Here is a 26,141-nt window from a genome sequence, read left to right on the forward strand (position 1 = left end):
ATAACGCAATAATAAGTGTATTAAAGAAAAGGTATATTTACAATATGTACAAATGACGGTGTCGAGTCAGAGAGTCTTGGTGGGAGGACATGTACGCTCTTCGGCGTCACTTCCGGTGGCATTTGAGTAAGACACACAAAGGCCAACCTAGGCTTGCCATTTATAGTGTTATGTTATTCGCATATGCAAATAAGTGGTTGCCACCACAACACTCCTGCTACAGGACTTCTGACAAATGTATTATTTTCACTTTGACTTTCCATGTCTCACTGACTTTAGCAAATAGGGTGCATACCTTTATAACTATTTGCTAATATTTTCTCTCCTCTAATGAGATGGTAGACATGGAAACCCTATAGGTTAAGGAGATTAACTTTCTAAAGCATTCTTTGTCTTGATTAGAATAATAAACAGTCTTTGATATGAAACTCAACCACTTCATTTCATTTCAATGAGAGTTTTTTGAAATTCATTGAATTACAATTTAATTTATTTGCTCTATCTTGCATTTCGAGAAATTTTTGATTTAGATGCGATAACTTATAGAATGTTACTGCCAGTAACATTTTGTAAACCTACAATCTCACGTTTACATAACCACTGATTGTTAAATAAAAACTATTCCGACGTATATATATATATATATATATATATATATATATATATATATATATATATATATATATATATATTCTTCATTTTTTTCCTTTAGCAAAGCATAACTTTCATACCCAACAATTCATATTAAATGTAGGTGCAGTTCTTGGCAATATAAACAAGATATTACCATCATCTAAAAATGGTCCTACTAAGGCCAGGAACTACGCCATTATATATCCTATCACCTCATGTTTTCATCATGGAAAGCACAAATATGTGACATTTTTCAAACTATAACATTTTATGAGCCGAACCACTAAAGAAGCAAATGGGCGAAGTGATTGCACATGGTTGAGTACATATTGTTGGTTTATCCAGTTGTTCGCTTAGGCGTGCAACACTTTGCATCAACTTGACTTTTGTTGTGATGTGGTTCAACCACATGACTGTGGTTTGTTTCTATTTAACGAGAGTAAAAATGGCTGGAATCAATTGACACGGAGAGTTGGAAAGTGTCAATTTACCAGTTATTGCTTCTAGTATTGTACCTATTTTTTTTTACATGGTGATAACCACTTATCAAGGCCCGGAAGCCACTCAGGGATAATAATAGATAAAACTGATAGAATAAATTGATTATGTATCTTACATATGTGTATTGTTCTTCATTTGATAAAGTGATTATAAATGCTACACAAAATAACTTGTATTATTCACTTTAATTGTAGAATTTAACCATTATATCTTTATATTAGACTTAACCTGAGACATCCGTCCTTTTGGCCGACTCTGGCAAATCAGAAATGTGGAAAACTAATTTGCTACACAAGATTTTGGTACCATGGTTAGGATTGACGAAACAAAGATTAAAACCATGTCATGGTGAAATGCCAATCAAAGTAGTCCATGATGAGAACAATGAAACAGAAACTTTACAATGAAGAGTGTTGATATTAACTCTACCAACAGAAAATAGTCATTAAGAAAGAGAGGAAAATATATGAAAATAAATGTATGTTTAAACAAGAAAAAACTGGTAAGTCAAGTCTTTTTGATTTTCCTTTATTTTTACTTGTCATAAATAATAAATTTAATGCTATCATATGATCCTGCAGGAATTTTACAGTTAACTAATCAAAGCCATGTCTTTTAATTGAGACATCACATAAGTTCTGTCTGGATCTAAATTTTGTGAGATTTGATAAATGGGAAAGCTTAATGGAGTTCAAAAATACTTATAAATCATATATGTGTACTTAGATACATTCACCTTTTATGTAATTTTGTTTTACTGCAACAATCAAAATTTCCCTCAGGTGAAATGCTCTTTAGTTTTAATAGGCAATCATCTAGCTATAGGCCTCCATCTGTCAGGGTCGACTATGGGTGATGCATTCTTAGCCTAGTTGTTCTGGTTGTCTGCTCGACTGAAATAGCACCACTTATGGATGAAGAGACCAATGCAAGAGTGGCAAAGATCACAAACATCTGTTTGCTTTGGTGCTCTCCTTTATGTGCATACTTCTCTGTGGCAGCATTCTCCTCCCCTGCTTTCAGATGCTGATTCGGGGATTTTCTTCATCTTGAGTGATTATCTGCAACTCTCTCCCAGGATCCAATGTCAATGTTAATTGCCTTTATGTCATTTCTTACAACATCCTTGTATATAAGTTAGGAGTCGCCGATGGGCCTCTTCTCAGATGCCAGCTCTCCATACAGAATGTCCTTTGGAATATGTCCAACCAGCATAGTTTGCATTATGTGTACTTGCCAGGAAAACTCACAGAGGATTGAATCTTTGGGTGGGATATCCTGTGCTGCCAAGGGTGCAGTGGAGGTTTCATAGGTGGAAGCTGCCTGGCATAGGCAGTTCATGTATTGTTGCCGTATGTCGCAGTATGTTGATGATGCAGGTGTTATATCACGGCCACCGAGATATAAAAGGCCTGTTAACTGAAAAATGCCTGCAGGCAATGCAGGTAAGATTTGTCGAACTGTTACTGTCGATACTATATGAAGGCATTTTTAAAAAAAGCATTAAAACGAACCCAATTCGATTAATAATGAAACTGAACTTTATTCAATATAAAATATAAATATTATCTCTCTAAAATTACGTAATTTTAACGCAATATACAATCTAATACTAATAAAACTGAATTATGAATTTAGGGAACAAACAATTAAAGAAACATAAAACACAAACAATTCTTGGTCTTCAAGACAAGATCACGGTGTAGTAGTATCTGTTTTAATGTTACAATTCATCTTTTCTGTCCTCTGCCGGTGGAAGAGAAATCCTTCATGACTGAGACAATTTTTATTTTTGCTCCTATCCAGAATGCCCCTTATTAGGGAGCTGGATTTTCCCCCTCCACAAGATTATATGTTGAAATATTTAAATAACTATTACTTTTAATACAGAAATTATATTTAAAGTTTTGGTTTTCTGTTCTTCTAGGTTCATTTTTCCCATGTTTTTTATCAAAATGTGTAGCATATTTTCGTCAGTCACATAGTTAGGAATCCTATACTCCACTATAGTCTTCATTTTCATATCAGTGTAGAATACATGAATACGGAAATGAAGTTCACATAACTACTAAAAGACAATCATACTATAATATAAACATTGGTTAAAAACTAAGAAAATATAGTAAACATCTATAATATTAATTCAGGGAGTGGTGAATTTGGGAGGGGACATTATTATTTCGGTCAACATAGGAGTTGTCTCACAGGCCATCATCAGTGATCGCTCACTGGCAATAACCTGTGGTATTCGCTGGAGACCGCGTGATAACAAGTCTCCCTAGATTTCAATGTTCTCCACCTCTTGCACATCAGATGATTGCACGTTATCGCAACAGCCGTTTGCCATCGATTTCTCATTGGCATTGGCCATTGGTGTTTCCTGAGGCTTGGGTGACAAAATGCCTCCCCAAGGTACCAGATTTTAACTGTACACTTCCAGTGGAGATCTGGTTAATACTGTCCCACTTCGGACTTTCCATCCTCCCTGACTCTTCACATCTAGTTGGTGTGGTGCCAGTCAAGATCATCTACAGTGTTTTTTGGCACTTCACAGGGAACATGGATCCTGCGTAAACGGGTTTTAATTTTTTTGTAATCGAGCATGTATTTATTTAAAAAAAATTTTTTATTTCTTTAATTCAACTTGATTCATACTTTTATTTTGTATTTGTTTTTATTTTATTTTTAATTTATTTTTATGATTATATATTTTCCACACTAATATTTTTATTTTTTTGTTACATTTATTTTTTCATGCATATTCAAATTTGGCCTTTGTTTTTTTTTTGCCTCAAATAGTACCTTCAAAAAAGTTTTTGTGATTAAATAAACCAATGCGTATGCGCTTTTTAGGGGGCAATCATTAAATTAAAACCCGTTTACACTGGGTCCGCGTTCCCGTGAAGTACCTTTTTTTTTATTGTTGTTATAGTAATAATAATGGTGCTTGTGCAGTGTATGCACCATGCTATATTTTAGATAGGATTTTCAAATTAAATTTATGGTATCTTTTTTTTTCATCAAATTATTAGGTGAAAGTGCAGAATAGTTAGAAAACCTCTCCCTACTAAGAATGGCTTTCTAAATAACGTTATTATTTCAGGACGGTAAGTATGGGGTACAAATACCAAACAATATTTATTTATAAGATAAACACAAGAAAATATGTTAACTAAAATTTAATGTACTCTTTATTTTTAGTTCATATCAAAACTTTAATTAAAACTGATTAGTTAATGAATTTTTAAGATGAATTTGTGTTTGCATGAATAAAGTGTTCGAGAGAATAAAGAATTTAAAGAATAAAGTGAATGTGTTCAAGAGAATAAAAAATTTCCTATTTCATTTCCCATTTCAGTCATGCAAATTATTTACAGATAAAATGATATAAAGCAAACAAACAAAAACTTAAGTTTTAAATATATTTTTAAAAAATATTGAATTTATCAATTGTTTTTTAAGAAAAAAAAAAACTGTTGCGAAAAATGCTCCTAACTTTAAAATATTTGGAAATACTCAATGAAAAGATTTATTTATTATTAAAAGAACGGACTAAAAAAATATTTGCATATAAAAATTGTTTTGCAGTTTAAAAAAAACAAATAAAATGAAATATTCGACTTCCTCCGATAGATATAAAAATTAAAAAACAACCCACTTGCTGTTATATTTTGTTCGATTAAAATTATCCCAATGTGCAATTATTATCAATGAAGAATTGTTTTTCTCTTTAGGAGAATAAAAAACCTGCCCAATCTAAGGCAACGAAAAATATTTTTTATGGACGCGTGTTTGAACACCGGAAACTTTCTATACCTACATGTTGACCAGGAAAATAACGTCACGCTGTCATGTTCACTGGCCTACTCTCTCAGTAGCCATGATTGTACACTGCTATCTTAGTCTTCCTTCACACTCTGGATGTGAGGCAAACAAACGTCGTAGCTGCTTTTCCAATCATCTTGTTTCTTTCAATGTCAAGGGAGAGGTTGTCATTATGGTGGAGCCAAGGTATGTGAGCTATTGAATGACTTCGAGTTCATAGTTATCAATAGTGAAGGCAGATGGTAGCTTTATGTCTGATATTTTTGGAAATTTCATACAAATATACTTTATATGTCTGGGTGTGTTTTTAGATAGGTGTTTGTATTAGAATGCCTCCAATAACTATCGATAATCGAAAAAATCCAATTGAAGAATGGACAGTCTGCTTTGGACCAAAGTTAACACCCTTATAAAGTCTTATAAAGTCTAGTATTACAAGTGCGTTTGACAAGTTTTATCATCACGCAAATAGAAAAGTCCAGCATATAAAATCAACAGGTTCTTTGATAAGACAAGAGTGCGTTCAAAATGAATATTTCTATTTGGAGCACAATTGAGTCAGGATACTTGTCTTTTGCAATTTAAACTTTACTTCAATCAATTATATAAAAATAATTTTATAAAGTCAACACTAAGTTGTCTACAATGCAATGTAAATGACAATGTATTGTGGGGTAAGTCACTGTAAGGAGGCATATGAAGCTTCCTCCTGGTGTATTGTGGTTCATCCCAGACTAAAATGGGCAATTTCACAGATTTTGATAACAATAAAAGTAGTGGAAGTGTCGAACATTATTGATTCCTCATTCTGTAACCCCTACAGTGAAGCTCAGCTCATAGGCTCGTGATTGAGATGCACCTGTAGCTGATACCTGTGGCGTCACCCGTAGTTTCGTCTAGTGGTCGAATTCGTCTTCGCCATCGTCGTCGGTCGCTCTCCGGTTCCGCTTTCAAATCAGCTTCCAACCGTCACCTGGGCTATTGGAGAAATATATTGCATTCACAACGGCGCTCCAATTAAAGAAAAGAAAGTCAAAACTTAATTGGTTTTTCTTAACATAGAATTGATTATTATCTTCAACTATACAAATAATAGTTACACACTGGCCTAGTCATGCAACTTAGGGGGCTGGCAGTTTTCTTTCCTTTACCAAGTTCTCCGTTCTTCATCTACCATCAGTCCACAGGAAGGGATCAACTGCTGAAGCGAAAGAAGACACCAATTAGCCAAGTGTCTTGTTTTTATAAAATCAGTCATTCCTCCCTCCACCTTTTTGGAGTTATTCTTTCTTTTTTTCCTTTCCTCCCCCTCTCTTCTTTTATCCTATTAATTTGTACTCCCTTTTCTTTTTCTTCTTTTGAATTTCCTCCCTCTCTTTGTTTCCCTAATTTCTACAACCTTTTCGTTGTTAACAGATATATAATAGCAATAAGATAAGAACAATTATTTGTTTTTTCTTTCTGACAAAATCCCATAGACATTTTCTGTTTAAAACAACATCAAACCACCATCATCATTAGAATTCAGCCGTGCGAATTCCTCTGAATTCGTGTCGACTAGCAAGGTCACTTGGCATCGCTCGGTCCCCATCGTGTCACAATTCAATCCCGGGCAACATCGGGCTTTTCTGCTAGTATTGACTAAATTTGGCTAAAATGAACTAACAATGTCCTCAGAATCTTTCTTATTAGAGACAATTATCCAACTGACATAGGTTAGGGTTAGCCAAAACCTAACACACACATTTATGCGTGGATGTGCACCAGGTGACAGTACAAAGGCAGTTCAATAAATCACTTCAGTTTAACCCATTAATGCCCATGGTCCTTTTTAAGAACCACACATAAACTGTTTAATATTTACTGAACAGTTAGTTTTTTTTTTTTTTTTTCAGAAATACTTTTAATTAACACTAAATATCTATGTGTATACTAGCTGTACCCGGCCACGCATTGCTGTGGCTCAGTTTGTTAAAATGGAACACATTCCTCATAAAAAATTGCATTTTGTATTGTTTATTTATTTTATTATTTTTGCAATTTTTTTTTATCAATAAAAGTTGTTTTTTCCCCCAAGAAAAGGTGAATATTTACCATAAATTGTTAGGTGAAAGTTTTTTTTTGTTTTCTTTTTCAGGAAAACTTGCATTTTTTTTAAAAAAGAAAGTTGGCAGTAAGCATTTCTTTTTGAAAACAGAATTTTTATTATAAAAAGAAAAAATCAATGCTTTATATGAACACTGTAAATAGTTAGGTGAAAGTAGAGAAAAGTTAGATTTTTTTCAAGAGAATGTACAAATTTTTTTTGTCAATAGATGTTAAGAAAAAATATAAAGAATATAGATGTTTAAAAAAATATAAAGAAAATCAACATATTTTGACTTGCTTATAAATATATGTATATATATAAATGCTAAAAAATCACTTACCTAAAAAATTACTGTTAAATGAGTAGTTCCATTCTTCATTGTTAAGAATTTATCCATATTTATATTTTAAATTCCATGTATTTTTTAAATAAAAGGATTTTTTAAAGCGAGGGTCCTAGAAAATCGCATTTTTGTAACGTGTTTTGTGCAAAGCGTTAAATAGCTGCTGCTAAAATGAAATTTATGAAGTATGGTTTCGTCCAAGGGCATAAATAATGTCTCTTTTTTATTGCGTGTGTTAACCAAAATTAGTATTTTCATCCTCCATAGTTAAAAAAGAAACGCACATTCACTTATAAGTTTTTCCCTAGAACAAAAAATCTGCTTCATCTATTTTAAAAAAATTCTTTTAATGAAATACACGAGTTTTTGATTGATATATTTTAATACTTCTTCATCAACTAAATTTTTTTTAAATATCTAAAAAAGAAAACATTCAATGAAATAGAAAAATTTGCCGTCAGCGTCTGGTATTTACTTGACGATGTAAGCATAACATGAACTTTCATTAAAAAAAAATCAACATGTTTTTTTGTTTTTTTTTAAGTTTTACACTTTGGACTTTACAGGTAAATTTACAAAAAACTATTCTTTTTTTTTGTTTTAAATTAGAATATGTTCTTTATTGATCTTTTATCTTCAATTTGTGATATATAAAACTTTGGCACATAAATTAATGGTATTTGTACAGTTTAGTCAAGACATTAAAAAAGGAGAAAAACTGAAATAATTTGCGTCGACTTTTAAAAAAGTGTCAAGAGAATTGATGTTGAATTTTAAAAACTCCCGGTAGGATTTGTTGGATTTTCTCTTTTAATTGTCGTCATGAAGTGAACGTGTTGGAATATGATTTGGTTAAATGTTGGAGGCACATTCAGAAGTCAACAAGAAAATTTGCCATGCTATGGATAATTTAAAATATGTGCAAATTTATTGAAACACTTAACCGGTAGTTATTTTTATAAAAACATAAAATGTTTAATAGCATTTAAATGTAACGTGCTTTAAATATTTCAATACACATTAAATGTAATGTGCTTTAAATATTTCAATACACTTTAAATGTGTCATGCTTAAAAATTTCCATACACTTTAGCCAGAAGTTAAACGATTTTTTGTTAACATACGATTATTCGGTTGAATATTAAATACTCATTTGAAAGTCAAAGTGGAAATTCGTCATGCTGTGGATAATTTTATATGCATAATCAAAAGCCGGACATTGCAAAAATTTGATGCTAAGGAGAAAACGCATTCGAAGCTCGGACTTGACGATAATTTGTTGAACTATGGAAAACATTTTATATGTACATGCAAGTCGAACTTTGAAAATTCATCGTTGTATAGAAATTTGAATGGCAATTCAAGTGACGGACTCTGAAATTCCGTTGTATTTAAAAAAAAAAGTTGTTGCTTTTAAACAAGGGTTATTTTAATGAAAGTACAATTCAAGTTGGATTTATTTTTCGTTTGTTTTTGAAAAAAAAGGCATCGCTGATAAAAGAACTTACAATGCGATTTGATCAACTTGTTTAAAACGAAATTCAATGTGCTTAGCCGGTTAGTGAGAGCTAGCTGTGTGTCTAGTAGAGGTCCGAGTTGCTAGGGAAGAGGCTAGAAGGTATCCAAAGTGATGAGCTATCTTTAAGAATCAGGGGGGATGTAGTTTGATATGCAGTAATTTGCATATCAAAATTTACACGTTAAAATGACGTAATAAAAGACCTGAAGTCAAGATGGCAGCGAGTCGAGTTTGGAGAATCAGACTGAACAGATCGGAGATTATAACGGCATTTGAATGCTGACAAGAGTCCAGTTTGATTTGACTACAATTTTATAACAATTTCATTTTATATTTTGAAGCAAAAATAAACATAATTACCAAACAAAATAACTAAAAAAAAATTTGGGCATTAATGGGTTAACTCAACCGTAGCAGAAACAGATATGGAAATAATACATTATATTTATAATTTCATCATCTTTCGTTTAACACTTATTTTACATGCTGGCATGTGTGAAACGGTTTTTAGAAACTGACTTCCAAACTAACCTATCTCTGACCAAGTGTTTATTTATCCTTCTTTCTCTTAAATTTATATTTATTACTTCTTTCCATGTTTTTTATTTTTCTTGCCAATTTACCATGCTATGTCAACTATTCTACTAATCAAAAAAATCTCATCTGTTCTTTCAATGTGACTAAACTAACAAAGTCTCCTGTTTTGCACAGATTTCCCTATATACGTCCAAGGATGGAATACTGTTGCCATATCTGGGCAGGAGCTGCAAAAAACAGCCTATCCTGCCTTGACAGAGTACAAAATAGACTTTGTGGCTTAGTGGGGAATGCCCTTTTCTCTACCCTGCAACCTCTCTCCCACAGAAGAGACGTTACGAGCCTATCCTTGTTTTATCGTTATTTCTATGGCAGGTGCTCGTCTGAACTCCAATCACTGGTCCCCCCTTGCCAATCTTTCACGAAAAACACCCGTCTAGCTGAATCCACTGTGAAAAATTTCCCCCACTCTTTATCTGTGCCTAGATCAAAACGTGGATTCCATGAACAAAGATTCTTTCTTAGAACTGTACGCCCCTGTGGAACCCTGTTCCGTCTGCCTGCTTCCCACCGGACTACAACTTGGATGTGTTCAAGTCCAATGTTAACAAATTCCTAATGAACCGCCCCCTTAAGTAAACACTTCATCAAATCTCCACACTAACGTAATGTACTTGCAATAACCCTTATCCCTGAGTGGCTTCCGGGCCTTGATAAGTGGTGATTACTGTGTAAAAAAAAAAAAAAAAATTATCTTCCTCTGAGCTCATCAGATCTAAGGTTGTTTTAAAGATTCGTATTACACACCCATTGTATAATTCTCATATGATTTCATTCCATACAATGCATGTACTCAACCTTTACTAGCCGGGTTTTACTTCCATACACCGTCATACTTTGTACACATGTTTCATAGACTTTATTCATTGGTCAGTAATGGTAACAATTTGCTAGTTAGTAAATGCATCCACTTTTCATTTTTGCAATGGTTCAAAACCAATTGCTGTATTTTCAAATGACACAGATGTTATCTTTTTTTTTTATTACGTAGGAATCACCTCTTATCAAGGCCCAGAGGCCACTTGGGGATACGGGTTAATGAGTGTACAGTAGTCAACGGAACAATATTGTAGTAATCGTTGCCTTCAGGTTTCAGTTGGTTTAAATTCTGATCAGTAGAACATGTTAAAAGTTGGTTAATTTTTAATTTGTTGTGGACAAGCAAGACATAACTGAGTTTTCTTACATTGCATGATAATGAAAAGTCATCAGATAGGTTTCAATTGCCCCTTTTTAAATGGAAGGAAGTTGAATCATTGATTTTGGATGCTATTGGTAGTGATACATTTTCAACTAGTAATTTAGTCAGGCCTGCAATTCAACCAGGCTCTGTCGCTCAAAATGCAGAGATTAAAATATATATATTTTTTTATCATGTTTATTTTTATTCCAGTATAAATGGAGACCTCTGGGGTTGCTCACACTCATTAAATGGTAAGATTGCATAAATGGTGGGATTGCAGTTTGATTAAAAGATAAATGTTACAAAAAAGAGTTTTTTTTTACAAGGGAGTCACCACTTATTAAGATCTACTGTTACAGTATATCTCGTTCACGTTTTTTTTTTTTTTTTTACATAGGCATCATCACATTATCAAGGCCAAAAGGCCACTCAAGGATAAGGGTTAAAGAGTGTACAGTAGAAATTGGACATTATAGTAATCATTAGTACTGAAAATTTGCTAAAGTTGATAACTTATATGGAACGGCTCATCAAGAACTTATTTACGTTAGACTTGAAGACAACCATATTGTAGTCAGCCGGAAAGCAGGAAAACGGAAGACAATTCCACAGGCGTGCAGTTCTAAGAAAAAAGCTTTGTTCATGGAATCTACGTTTAGGTTTAGGCACAGATAAAGAGTGGGGGGAATTATTGATAGTGTTTACAGCAAGACGAGTGTTTCTTGTGAAAGTTTGGCGAGGGGGGACCATAGATTGAAGCTCATTCGAACACTTTCCATGAAAATAACGATACATCAGAGACAGACTCGCAACATCTCTTCTGTGAGATAAAGGTTGCAAGGAAGAGAAAAGAACATCTCTTACGAGGCTACGAAGTCTATTTTGAACTCTATCAAGGCAGGCCAAGTCCTTTCTAGCAGCTCCTGCCCAGATGTGGCAACAGTATTCCATCCTTGGACGTACCTGGCTCTTATATAGATAGAGAATAGCATCAGCAGTGAGATATCTACCGGATCGATAGAAAGATCCCACCATTTTTCCAGCGGCCTTGGCAACAGATTTGATGTACGTGTTCCATTTAAGATCAGGAGTAATGGTCAAGCCAAGAAGTTTGTCAAAACTTGAGGCCTCCTGAAGACGAGAGCCATTCATTTCAATTGATGTCAGATGTGGATCAGAATGTTGATGATGTAAAGAGAGAAGCTTGGTTTTAGATGCATTAAAAGTAACCAGCCATTCTTTACCCCATTGTACTATGTGCTCAAGATCAGAGGAGAGAGAATTGGAGAGAACTTGGTCGTTTACTGTCTTAGATGTGCTACCATAAATGGTAGTGTCGTCAGCATAGATGTCTACAAATGATGTAAGGATGTGATTTGGAAGATCATTAATGTAGATCAGGAAAAGAGTTGGGCCCAGGATAGACCCCTGAGGGACACCGGCATTAATACTGTGAGCTTCTGATTTTTGCCCCTCAACTACTACTCTTATGAACCTATCAGAAAGAAATTATTTAATAATTGAGAAGACATTTCCAGCAATACCATAGCTAGAGATCTTATGAAGTAAACCTTTATGCCATACCCTATCAAAGGCCTTAGATATGTCAAGAGCAATTGCCCTAGAAAGGTTGCCTCCGTCGAGAGATTTTCTAATCCTATGAGATATAACTGTAAGCACATCTGCTGTAGATCTAGCAGAACGGAAACCATATTGAGTGTCACTAAGAAGGTTATTTTTGTTGAGATGGTTGATTACTTCTGTATTTAACACAGATTCCAGCAACTTACTCATGACGCACAGGAGACTTATTGGCCTGTACTGAGAGGGTGATGAGCGATCACCTGAATTCTTAAATACAGGGCATACTGATGAAATTTTCCAGGGAGATGGGAAACTATTCTCCTTAAGACAACGTTTAAACAGTTTTGTAAGTATGGGCGCTAGTTCAGGTTGAAGTTTTTTGAGTACTATAATTGGAATACCGTCAGGGCCAGTTGCTTTACTGGAATCAAGGTTTTTGATTAGCTTCGCAACATCACGTACAGATATACGTATATCACATAGTGTGTTTTCTGATACAGGAGGAAATATTGGGGGTTGGCAGCCTTGATCGCAAAGGGTAGAATTAGCTGCGAAGTTCTTGACAAAGAGTTTGGCTTTGTCTGATGCTGACGAGATTACCTCAGGTCCATTGATAATAGTTGGTTGATAATATTTTCACCATCATTGCAACTGGAAAAAGGATTGTCAAAAAACTGTTTCTTTATTCACTTACATCATAAAAATGAAAGTTATTGAAATTTTGGTTAAATTCACAGGATAACGATAAATAACGATATTATCTGCCTCATCCTGGTTTGCATTCATGAACAAAGGAAGTATTCACATGAAATTTAAAAGTGGATAGACATTTGTAAGTGGAATTTGAATAGAGCTGTGTATGTTGTTGACAGTTTGAACACGGATATTGGCTTATTGTTTAAATGAGGAGAGATTTCTAAATGCTCATTTTGTAAAATACATTGACCCAAATAACTATAAAAGTGTTTTGTTAATGACAAGATTAATGATGGCCTTAAAGATCTCCTTTCTCTGTATTTTACTTATGTTTTGTTTATTACAAAACGTTCAAACAAATGGAAACGGTAAGTTAATCTTTATTTTGTTTTTATTCTTTCCATTGATTATGTTTGGCTTTTGTGTTATGGATGTTAAAGTTTATATTTGAATAATATGTATTTTTCAGTCTGCTTCACTTTTTATTTCTGAGGATGCTGACGGTTTTGAGAAAAAAAAATTTCTTATTGGTTTTATACAAAAGAAAAACAGAATAATTTTTGGATTCTAATGAAGGACATTTTATGAGAGTGTAGAGTTTATAAACACACACACACACACACACACACACACACACACACACACAAATTGAAAGCCTTTTATACACTATCCGTGAAATATGATTATAATACGACTAAACATTATGTCTAGATTTTTTATTCCAATTTTGATGCAAATATATTACATGATTTTGATTCTCAAATGTCTCAAAAGCGATCTTAAAAAATTGAAATCCACAGAATGTTGTGCTTAATTGCTGTTTAATGACTACGGATCAAATACAATGCAAATTTGATATATTTTGATTTTTTAATGGAAGGTTGAGCCCATCTTGTGTCCTAAAATAACTTTAAATTTTATGAATGTATGATTCAAGGTGTATTTTATATCTAACTAGTATATACTCTAGCTACTAACCAATCAAATTTTTTCGTTTTGTTTCTTCCTCACAAACGATTTTTACTATTAGGCAATGAGTGTTTGAGAGAAATCTAAATGGATCAAATTAACAAAAGGTAACATTATCTTACATGTGGGTACTAAAGTATTTTTTGTTTTATCTAGCACCATGTTAGATTTATTTTTAAATCACAATATTTGTACTTTAAAAATTTTTTGACCTAATATACATGAACCCAAGTCCAACCATCCACCTTCATCAATCATAAAACATATTCCTAGTTCTACTGAAAGTAAGCTTAGTAATAACTCGAGTAACAAAAAGGTATATCTGTATAAACAGATGCTAAAATAATTGGGTAAGAAATTCTTAAATCTTTTCAAGAAAAAAACATATATCTGTAATTAATTCATAGCATGAAATTTTCAGTTACTTAAAATTGTCCTACACTTGCTGTGAAAATTTAGAAATGATCATCGAATCCCACAATAACAAAATGGTAAATGACAGTTAAAAGTGACTAATAATAATAATAGTAATAACTAGCCTGGATGCCCAGCGTTACCTGGGTGTTTGGAGGTGTGTGTTGAGCAAAAACAGTTAAATAAAAAGTGATAGTAGGCAGACAGGCTCCAACCCATACCGCGAAGGATGAAAAGAATGTAAAAAAAAACGTGACACATTTGCTGTTGCGTCTATCACCAAACCGGAAGTGATGTAGGTTTAGATTAAGCCTAGACAATTGAAAAAAAAGGTGATGACTTTCGAAAATATTGGCGAAAAAAGTGACTCCTCCCTGTAGAAAAGTGCCCAGTTCAGGGTGAAGGATTTGATGTTTTTGGCCAATTTTTTGGTATTTGTCTTCCAAAGGGTCGGGCTTCAAAATGATACCGATTTCGTGAAAATCCATTGCCTCTGTTTTAGGCAGATATACAAACATACATACATACGTACATTTAAGCAGACAGGTGAGATTTATATTATAGATGATAATATTCGGACTGACGATCTGCTCCCAAGTTCGAATCTAGTTCGTTCCACAAAAATCACTTTACTTAGGATGTTGGTGACCTTCACATAGTCCTTCCCGTACCTGATATCTTTCTAGAAACTATTCTAACTAGAAAAATATGGAGGAAGCTAATACCAACAATAGAATGTTCGGATTCATACGATATGATTATTATTATTATTATGATTATTATTATTATTATTATTTTTGGTTCACAAGGAGCTTTCATGCAGGTCCTAAAGGATCTCTCCTTGAAAACCTGTGGTGCTCCCTCGAAGCTGGGTGACAACAATCTCCCTAGTTTTTCCGTACTCTCCGCCTTTTCTGATATCATTTGCAAATTAATTTGCATTATCGCAACAACCGCTTACCATTGATTTCTTGCTAGCAACGGCCATTGGTCGCCACTGGAATTTGAGTGGCAATAAGCTTCTCCAAGGTCTCAGTTCTCGTCACACTTGTCCAGCAGAGGACTGGTCAGTGCCCTCTCCTCAGTCTTTCCATCCCCCTTGACCCTTCTCGGCTATTTGGCATCATTCTTTTTTTTTTTAGAGGGGGGGGGGGCGATTGGCTAATGGGAGGGTATGGGAAACGGGATAGAGAATATGGATATGCATCTTCAATGTTCTTGGTATTATTATTATTATTATTATTATTATTATTATTACTAGCAGGACCTGTGGAAATTCCACAGCGGCATCTTTTATATGTAATATATTGCTGCTGGGCATTCTGTGGGCGTTCAGCATGAATGAAGACACCTTCATATTATTTTAGCCCTTTTGTTAAAACTGTATCGCCCATGCCCCCCTGACTAAAATAATAACTTTGATATATTGTCTGGGCTGATTATTACAAACACACCAATCAATTAACTCACATTTCATCATTTTTCATAATTCTTGGATGTGTTACTAATTTCGAGAATCATTTTCATAATTTTGACCCACATATCGCCCCCCCCCCCTTACTGAAATAATAACTTTGATATATTGTCTGGGCTGATTATTTCATTACAAACACACCAATCAATTAACTCGCATTTCATCATTTTTCATAATTTCTGGATATGTTACTTATTTTGACAATCATTTTTCATAATTTTTATCCACATAATCCCTTCCTTACTAAAATAATAGTTTTATATATTGCATGGGCTGATTATTTCATTACAAACACATCAATTAATTCCGGGTATTCTCATAGTATATATGTTCCATCTATCCAATCCCAGGTGATGCTGCATATTCTGCTAGTATATATATTCCACCTATCTCATTCTATCCCGAGTGATGCTGGGTATTCTGCTACTATATGTTTTACACCTGTCTCATTCAATCCTAGGTGACACTGGGTATACTGCTAGTATATATTAACACTTATCTCATCCAATCCCAGGACTGAAATTATGTCTGCCACCCCACTGTTAAAAATATGCATGAAATAAAGTAATGTTTAAAACGTAAACTGTTTCAGCCATTTACGGGACTGACTTCTTATCTTCCACCCCACTGTTAAAAATATACATTAGATAAAGTAATGTCTAAAATGTAAATGGTTGCAGCTATTTCCAGGATTGACTTTATATCCCCCACCCCACTGTTAAAAATATCTATGAAATAAAGAAATGTTTAAATCATAAACTGTTGCAGCAGCTTTTCGAAATTAATACATAAAAACATTAACATGGTTAGAGATTAGGCAACCATTATTTGAACATGAATTTTTGATTGTAGTCTCAGTCTCAGGATTCCAGTGACTTTAATCCCTCCTCTTTAAAAAGAGTTTTTGCAATTACTGCCCTGAGGACATTAAGAACGAAAACATGAACTCAGGATATACTTGATATATTTACATGATTTTTGGAATGTTACAAATAAGCCCCTAACGTGTACTGATCCATTTACCTGATTTTGGGAATCAACAGTACATCCATGTGATTTTTGGAATGTGACATCTTATGTCAATGTAGTACACCATAAATATATCATATGCATCTTTTTTAGCAGAAGATAATGACGTCATCACCAGAAGTAAACACGTCAGACTATCGTCTCCCCCGACTCAAGAAAAAGGAGGAGTTATGCCTGGGATTTCATTAAACACTCACCAAATGCATTGACTCACATTTAGTATAATCTATATATTAATACGATAGCGAGTTTTCTTAAATCTCAATCAATGAAATTTACCAGAAAGTGTGACACACAAAAGAACACATACGCTATCGTATTAATGTATAGATGATGATGATGATAATAATAATAGTAATCACAAAAACTAGCAATAACTTGGTCAGTAATAGTAATTACTTCACTAAAAATAAACAATGGCAAGAAATACTGTAACTGCAAATCTTGTGAATATTGCCCTTTACAAAATAATTGCTTAACTAAAGACATTGTGTTTCAAGCCACAATCTTTACACATGAAAACTTAAAAAATATTATATAGGAAGTGCATCCCTTGAATTTAAGATGTATTATCATCACAATAGAACTTTCAATAACAAAAAAAGTATCAGATTATTTAGTATCTAATTATTGAATCATTATTGATCTCAAAGAAAGCAAATGATTACCAATAATTGATTGGAAAATATTAAGATGAGTCAAGACGTAGATGCTTAAACGATTCACGTGAATTATGCTTGAATGAGAAACAAAAAAATTACTAATTTATTGCAGTAGCAATCATCATCATATCCGGTTTAACATCCATTTTACATGTTGGCATGTGTTGGACAGTTCTTAAGAATTAATTTCCAAACTGGCCTTAGGCCAGGTTTTTATAAACAGCCTAATTTTCTTTAGAAGTCATTTTCTTAATTGACGCATGATTTTTATTGACTCGATGCTTTCCTGAAAGCCACTAACTGTAGGCAAAGAATAAACTTTACTTTGAAATAACTGATGAAATAGTTTCAAATAAAAATATTTAAATAAATACAAATATCATAACTCAAAAATAAATCTAAAATGTTGATAAATAAACCAAAAGAAAAAGGACAGGATGAATTATTTTAGTTCTTATATGTCAGAGGAAGGTCACCTTTTGTTAATTTGTCCTATTTAAAAGACATGGCACCCCAAAACTCCTCTCAAACAACATCCATTGGTTTATTATAATAGAAAAATGCGAGCATGAAAAGTAATATGGTTAAGCTTAAACATGGAAAAGTAAAGGACTAGTTGTTAAAATTGGAAAAGAAAAGAACAAGATATTCTAGTAAAAAATATAATACATTTATAAATTAAAATATTACAACATTAAGGATTGATTATATAATGTTATAAATTGAATTTAAAAAAATTTAATGCTGCAATACTTTAAGTTATAAATTTATTATATTTTTTTACTGGAATATCTGGTTCTTTTCTTTTCCAGTTTTAATAATTAGTCCTTTAGTTTTCCATGTTTAAGCTTAATCATATTACTTTTCATGCTCACATTTTTCTATTGTAATCCATGATTTTTCCAGGCTTCCAATAAATTCACTTGTTCTTTGTTTAATTTCATTCTTATTTTTTGCCTCCATAAACACATATGTAATAACAATGTATGACACTCGTCTGCTTTCAATAAAATCCCCCCAATTATCTCCCTTTAATGCTTTCATTAGTGAATTAGTATCAACAGTAGTCACTGAAGCGACGTGGTTGCTATGGAAACCAATCATAAAAAACGTCGCTCACCTCTGTACATACTGTTTATGATTTTGAACACCAGAAAATTAATCATAACTTTTGTTTTACTGAACCAAAATTGAAATTTTTTTTCACAATATAGGTGAGAAGGTGATCTATAAACTGTAATAATTGTTTGAAATTTGGTCAAAAAATGAGTGAACGATGAAGCTTTAAAGCAGTTCTAAATGACTAAAACTGTCACTTAACCATTTATTCAAACACCACCGTGTTTGATTGATATAGATAAATAGCTTTTGTTAATTTTGCTGATTTCTTTTAAATAGGAAAAATTAACAAAAGGTGACCTTCCTCTGACACATAGGAACTAAAATAATTCCCCCTGTCCTTTTTTTTTTTTGGATTTATCAATATTTTAGATTTATTTTTGAGTTATAATATTTGTATTTATTTAAATATTTTTCTTTAAAACTATTTCATTAGTTATTTCAAAGTAAAGTTTATTCTTTGTCTACAGTTAGTGGCTTCAGGAAAGCATCAAGCCTATAAAAATTACCATGGTGCTCTAAAACTCCTCTCAAACAACATCCATTGGTTTATTACAATAAATAGCTTGATGGAGTAATAAAACCTGATGAATCTGATTGCTTCATAGCTAGAGTAAACATTCTTTAAATATAAAAACTACCCTAAATCATACATTCATGCAATTAAACTCTAGAAGGAAACAAATGTGTAATGTAGTGCATATGAGCGCATGGGAAAATATCAGCAGCAGCAATGATGGCTGTCTTGTGAAGAGATTAGAAGTAGTAGCCAAAAAATGCACATATGAAAATTAAGAAGTCTGCGTGAGTTGGCGTGACAAGAAAAAGAAAAAGGATACCAGGTTAATATCATAAAAAGAATTTGGAACCAAAATGTAAATATGATATCTGGGAAATCTTTGTTCTTGTATTTTAAGGGAAGTGGTGTTTTGGTCCACACTATTGGGGAGTCATGAAATAAAATATTTTGTTTTTTAAATTCCCAAAACAGTTTTTCATGGTAAACATCTGATTATCCCTACAATAATAATAGCACTAGCATAAATTTTTGGAAGCATAATAATGCAGTAATTACAAGAGATTTAATTACTTATGAGTAAAGGAGTTTTCGAACGAAGGACTTAGGACTAAAAGAGTTGTTTTCATATAGTTGTAAAGGTTAGAAATTTTTTTCTATCTATATTAACATTAAAACAAATTATGTTTATTTAATTCTATGATGCATAACATTTTGTAATACAGTATAATAAAATGCAAACGCTACAAACTATTTAAAACTTTATAATTTGCATATTTATGTTATAAATTGTTTTTAATAAATTGATATTCTCTAATATACAGTTGTAATATTGCGTTGTCACATTTTCATTGATAGTAAAATTTCTGTTGTTGCTGGGATGCTCAGAACAGATACTACACTTTGAAATATTTATTTACACAAAATATAAAAACTTGCATTTGAAACAAATTAGTCACAAATCCATCAAAAGTGTAAGTACAGTGAAGGGTTATTGGTTATTCTTGGTAATATATGCTCAAGTGAGGAACACATACTCATACTTGTATTTCTACAAACAAGCTCACGACTTGTAGCCACCTTTTTTTTTTTTTCAAAATCCAATAAATGTAATCTATTTTTATCCCATCTGATCTTAACCATCAGTTGATGTTTGAAGAAAACGATCAGATCCTGATTAGCAAAAGATTCAACCCCTTGGTCGTCTCTCAGATGCAACGTCCACACCACCATTTATAGGACAGTCAGGATTGTGAGAAACACCATGGCAGTCCGTCAATTATGTAGGATACAGTTAGCAGCAGAAGATGCTCTAGATTGATACAAAATGTTACCTCATTGATATAATCTCCAATACCACTGGAGTTTGCAGCATTCAAAGAAAGTGTGCTCAGGCATTTCTTCTTTAAGCATGTCATGGAGGAATACTTGGGTGAACCCTCTATTCTGAAACTGTGATGGATGGCATTGAGGGATAACACATTCCATGCTAATCGCCAAGTCAGAGAGAATTGTTAAGATAACTTTAACTTGGTGTCCAACTTCATTCAAAGCAGATTCTCTCTTCCAGTCATGCAAACCCAATGCCTCTTTTTGTCACAGGAAAATGAGGACAGAAGGTGCTGGAGGACCTTTAGGATTTTGCAAGCAGGGTAAATACAACCACTCAGCACAGGATGAGAGGAAAGATGTAAGTGATACATGCCCCAGTCCTACTTTCTAAGGAGATTTTCCTTTGAAATCAAGTGAAAACTGACGCTTCAACCTCTTCCTGTACTCCTGATCAACTCTTCTTGAGTTTGAGGTCTAGTCCAAACCACATGCCAAGAATTTAAATCTGGTCATCTGTCCAGAAAAAGGAGGTAGAAGGGTGGTTCAAATGCAGGCTGATTTGCAATAGTTGATTTTGTCTAGTAATTATTGCATAATATCTGAACGTTTCTGTTACCATCTTGATGTCTCAGAAGTACAGTTGTGTCATGAGTGAATGCAGAAACCTTGGCTCGCACTTCACTCAACAAACTGATTCTGCGTAGGATTAAACTTACCTCCTCTACATCTGAGCTAAAGTAACAGCTCCAATGCAAGGAAGTAGAGCAGAGGTAACAGTGGACAGCTCTGACGTACCCACAGGGATGTAGCAAAAGATTGTGAATGCTTTTTGTTTACCTGCACTACAACCATAGGTGCATGATACAGAATGAAATCTATTTGTGGGAGTCCAGTTTAAAACTGGTGGTCCGTAAAACAGATGCCAAAAAGTAATGGTCAACCTTGTTAAAACTTTGGACTGATCCAAATTAATCTGCAAGGCTTCTATGTTATCTTCTATCTTCCTCCCTCAAGGATTGTATAAATCAGCTGCAAGTTCTAAATAGATCTCCCCTTCACATCGTAGTTCTGCTCAAATTCAATCAAATCTCTAATAACACCTGGCAACAACTTTGATAGGATCTTAGAAAAAATCTTTAACTCTGTTTTAAGTATAGTTATGGGCTTGTAAATGTCTAGTTCCTCTTTGCCATGCCTGTCCTGCTTCTTTAGCAATGTGACCATTCCCTTGGTGAGTTAACTTGAAATAGAACCATCATCAAACTAATGATTGAACATATTTGTCAGAATCAGCACAAATATGCGCAACAGACTCAAATACAATTTGTAGGACAGATTATTAAGTCCTGGTGATTTGTTGTAATGCTCATGACAACCAAGACCTCACAATAACTGTCTTTGCAACTGTTATAAGCGACATAACTACGAACCAGATACGAAACAGGATATAAAAGAGCTACCATTTTAAGGGAGGGGCGTCTTGTCTTGTTTGCAGTCTAGTCTTACATTTTAGTCTTGCAGTCTTGCCCTACAGCCTTGCGTCCTACCAGCCTCGCGTCTTACACTCTACAAGTGTACTCTGGTTAACCAAGCTTCCCAGGGACGAGCGTTTAGCTCTCACACGCTAAGTTCCTTTTCTTTACCTTCATTTACATTTGCAGCAAGAAAGTATTCAACTTGCAGTATCCAGTTAGTTTAGACCTATTCCCTAACTTTAGCTGAGCCATACCTGGTTTTTCATTTAATTGACCTAACTACTTGAATATAGGACACAATATAAAATTTATATCACCTTTTCTAGCTAACATCCTATCCAAATAAGTAGAAATGTACACTATTTATCCATGTCCACATTCCCGTCTTCGATAATCAACAAAGAAAGCTGTGACAAGATCACATCTAGTCATCACATCTAGCCATCGCATCTAGTCATCACATCAGTCAGGCCAATCCCAATGCTATTTTTTTTGTAAAAACCTGTGTACAACAAATTCTGTCAAAAATGACAGTAAAATATTTTATTTTACAAACAACTCGATAAATCATTGAAAAACTTATTCCGTAATATTGAGTATCCAAAGCAGTAGAAGTTGACAAATTAAATTCTGAATTGTTTACCGATATCAAACTTTTTTGATTTAGCACTGTATAAGATTATTTATGATTTTTACATACTTATTTCACTTTTACTGTCATAATTCATGATTATTAAATGATACATATTTGGATTTGGAATTCTTTAGTTTGCAAAATTCACCAATATGGAAGGAATTATTGGTATTTCTAAATTCCATTCACATTTAAAAAAAATTATTTTTAACTGAATTTATAATATTTTTTTTTAAAGAATACTTTTAATTTCCATCCAAGTTTTTTTCTAGAATTTAAAAAATTTTTTGAGTATCAAGTTTTGTCTTGTATTGCTCAACCTATTCTATTAAAGACCATTGTATGATGTACTTAGTATTAAATAGTACAGAGGAGGTAGTGTTGTATGGAATTAAATAGGATTGGAGTAAGGGTACTACTGCTTCACACTATATTCAGGTACTGTATATTTAAAATAATGTATGTTATAATTCTTAATAAAAATTATATTAGGTTGACAAGAAAGTTCTTGCAGAATGTTTAATTTTGATTTCAAATGATGTATTTTCAAATAATTTTTTGTTATAGTAACTTTATTTTATATATCATTTTAAAGAGAGTTTTTCGCTCTATCTAATTGTTTAAATTACAATTGTTTCTAATCAATTACATCTTCTTTGAATACAAAATGGAAAAAAGCAAATTTGCACAATTTTCTTATTTCAATTCAAGCTAGGCTGAAAAGCTGCTGCAACAACTTGTGATATCAACAAAGTGTTTGCCCCAGAAACCACTACTGAACACACAGCACAATAGTGGTTTAAGAAATTTTGTGACAGCGGCAAAAGTCTTGAAGATAGTGGTTGGCCATCACATGTTGACAGTGATCAGTTAAAAGCCTTAGTTGAAGCCAATCCATGCACAACTGTTTGAGAATTTGCTTCTGAATTAGACGTAACATATACAATGATTTCCAACCACTTGAGAGAGATTGGAAAGACAATAACTTGATAAATAAGTGCCTCACAAATTGAACGACAATCAAAAGAAATGCCAAAGTGTCATCTTCCCTTCATTTACGCAACAATAACAACCCGTTTCTCAACCGGGTTGTGGCTTGCAATGAAAAGTGGGTTCTTTATGACAACCAGTGATGCTCAGCTCAGTGGTTAGATGCCTACAAAGCTCCATAGCACTTCCTGAAGCCAGAGTTTAACTAAAAGAAAGTCATACTGACTGTTTGATGGTCTGCAACTGGTCTCATCCATTAGTTTTTTGAATGCAGGAAAAACCATTACAAATAGATTAAATGCATCAGAAACTTCGACAACAACACCCATTAGTCAAAAGAAAAGTCCCAATTCTCCTTCACGGCAATGCCTGACTACACATTGCTAAATCGACCCTGCAGAGGTTGAATGAATTTAGCTACAAAACTCTACCTCACCCTTCATACTCTCCAGACCTCTCATCTACTGACTATCACTTTTTCAAGTATCTCAACAACTTTCTGTGTAAGAAATGCTTCAAAAACCTAAGCAATATCAAAAACGTCTTCAGTGACTTCATCGTCACCAAAGTGCAAAATCTTTACATTACTGGCATAAATACATTTGTTTTGTGTTGGCAAAAGTGATTCTGATGATGCTTATTTTGATCAAAAACTTTCTTCAACCATTATTATGCTGTGCATTCAGTAGTATTTCCTGGGTAAAACGTTTCATTGATATCATGAGCTATTTCAGCAGCTTTTCAACCTAGCTTGAATTGAAATAAGAAAATTGTGTGAATTTGCTTTTTTCCTATCTTGTATTCAATGTTCTGAAAAGAAGACATAACTGTTTTAAAACAATTGTATTTTAAACGAGCGAAAAAACGCCTTTTAAAATGATATATAAAGTAAAGTTATTATAACAAAAAATTATTTGAAAATACATCATTTGAAATCAAAATTAAAAATTCCGCAAAAACCTTCTTGTCAACCTAATATAAGATTGAATGATGCAAAGATTCAAATTCTGATTTCATGTTTTTTCATAGACCTAAACTATTCCTAGTCACACACATAATTTTTTGTCAGGGGAGATGATTTTTGACAAAAGTTAGGAGAACGGATATGTAAAAAACTATGTAAAATGCCTGGTATTCCTAAATGGTCATTTTTGCAGATTGCGGATGTATTATTATAGAATGAATACTCTATTGAATATTATATAATTATATATTATAAGGAATAATTTACCCAGTGGACCAATTTGTAAGAAAAAATAAAAAATAAAAAAATAATAATGATAATGTCATCCATCAAATTCCATCTATATTTGTTTACAATATCACGTCAGCTGATATTTTGGCTTGACGATGAATGCTCTGGAAAAGTCACGTCTGATTAATGTTTAGTTTTAAAATATGAAAAAAAAAAAAAATGATTTGTAGCGATTTTTAATCGTACCTCTTCTTTTATTGTAAATTGAATTTATTAACAAGAAAAAAATAAAATAAATTGGTGAGGGACACCCAGGCTGGAACACGAGATCATTCGATCTGTAGTCGAATGCTCTGCAGCTCATCCAGACTTCAATGATTCTGTTTTTTATAAGAACAAATATTTTTTTATTATCTCCTTGGGGGTGTAGCGTTCAAAAATTCTCTTGTAAAAATTCTTCTTTTTATCTATAAGAAAAAAACTTGTTTTTAGGATCGGATTTTTTCGATTTCTGATACTTATCGGATGGATTTCTGTACAAAACATATCTAAGAACACTGTCAGATATATAAATTAGCTTTGTGTGAAATTTGCAAAAGATAGGCTCAGCCGTTTGGCAACCTATAAGGAAGGAACTCACACACACACACACACACACACACACACACACACACATAAAGTGACTTTTATAAGGAAGGAACTCTCACACACACACACACACACACACACACACACACATACACACACACTCACACACACACACTCACACACACATACATACACACACTCACACACACATACACATAAAGTGACTTTTATATAATAGTAGAGATTAAATCTGTTGGAAGGAACTCTCACGCACACACACACACACACACACACACACACACACAAACAAACACACACACACACACTCATACACACACACACAAACACACACTCACACACAAACAAACAAACACACATATACACACTCACACACACATACACATAAAGTGACTGTTGGTACAGAGACTTAGTCTTGGAATGTTCCAAAGAAATGACCTACAAATACAAGTGCAAATTCCATCACACCCAGCAGGTTGGTTGAGTATATTTTTTATCAAGTACCAAGAGGTCAAATTTGAATAATTAAAGCAAAGTTGTCCCCTGATTATTTTTACCTCTCTTCAATGCCCCCTCCCCGCTTTCTTTCTTTCTTACAATATGCGTTTTGGTATTGGTAAATTATATATTGTTTTCATGTTTGACCAATTCCAAAAATACATTATTGTCTTTGGCCACATTTTAAAAACATATATACATGTACTCTTTCATACACAACTATTTGAACTTTTATCTCGGAGCATTTCACCAAATTA

At 33.3% G+C, this 26,141-nt stretch overlaps 1 protein-coding gene across 1 annotated transcript in view; it reads left to right on the forward strand.

Annotated features, from left to right (window-relative positions):
• Positions 1-12,911: 12,911 nt before the first annotated feature.
• LOC145248742 (uncharacterized) overlaps positions 12,912-26,141 on the forward strand; it is a 146,379-nt gene continuing 133,149 nt past the window's right edge. The window contains exon 1 of the mRNA XM_080110388.1: positions 12,912-13,338. Coding sequence (XP_079966514.1) covers positions 13,248-13,338 — 91 coding nt within the window. The 5' untranslated portion in view covers positions 12,912-13,247. The remainder of the gene's footprint in view (positions 13,339-26,141) is intronic.

Source organism: Euprymna scolopes, chromosome 27, assembly GCF_053919585.1.
Source record: "Euprymna scolopes isolate OS-2025 chromosome 27, ASM5391958v1, whole genome shotgun sequence".
NCBI classification, from domain to species: domain Eukaryota; kingdom Metazoa; phylum Mollusca; class Cephalopoda; order Sepiida; family Sepiolidae; genus Euprymna; species Euprymna scolopes.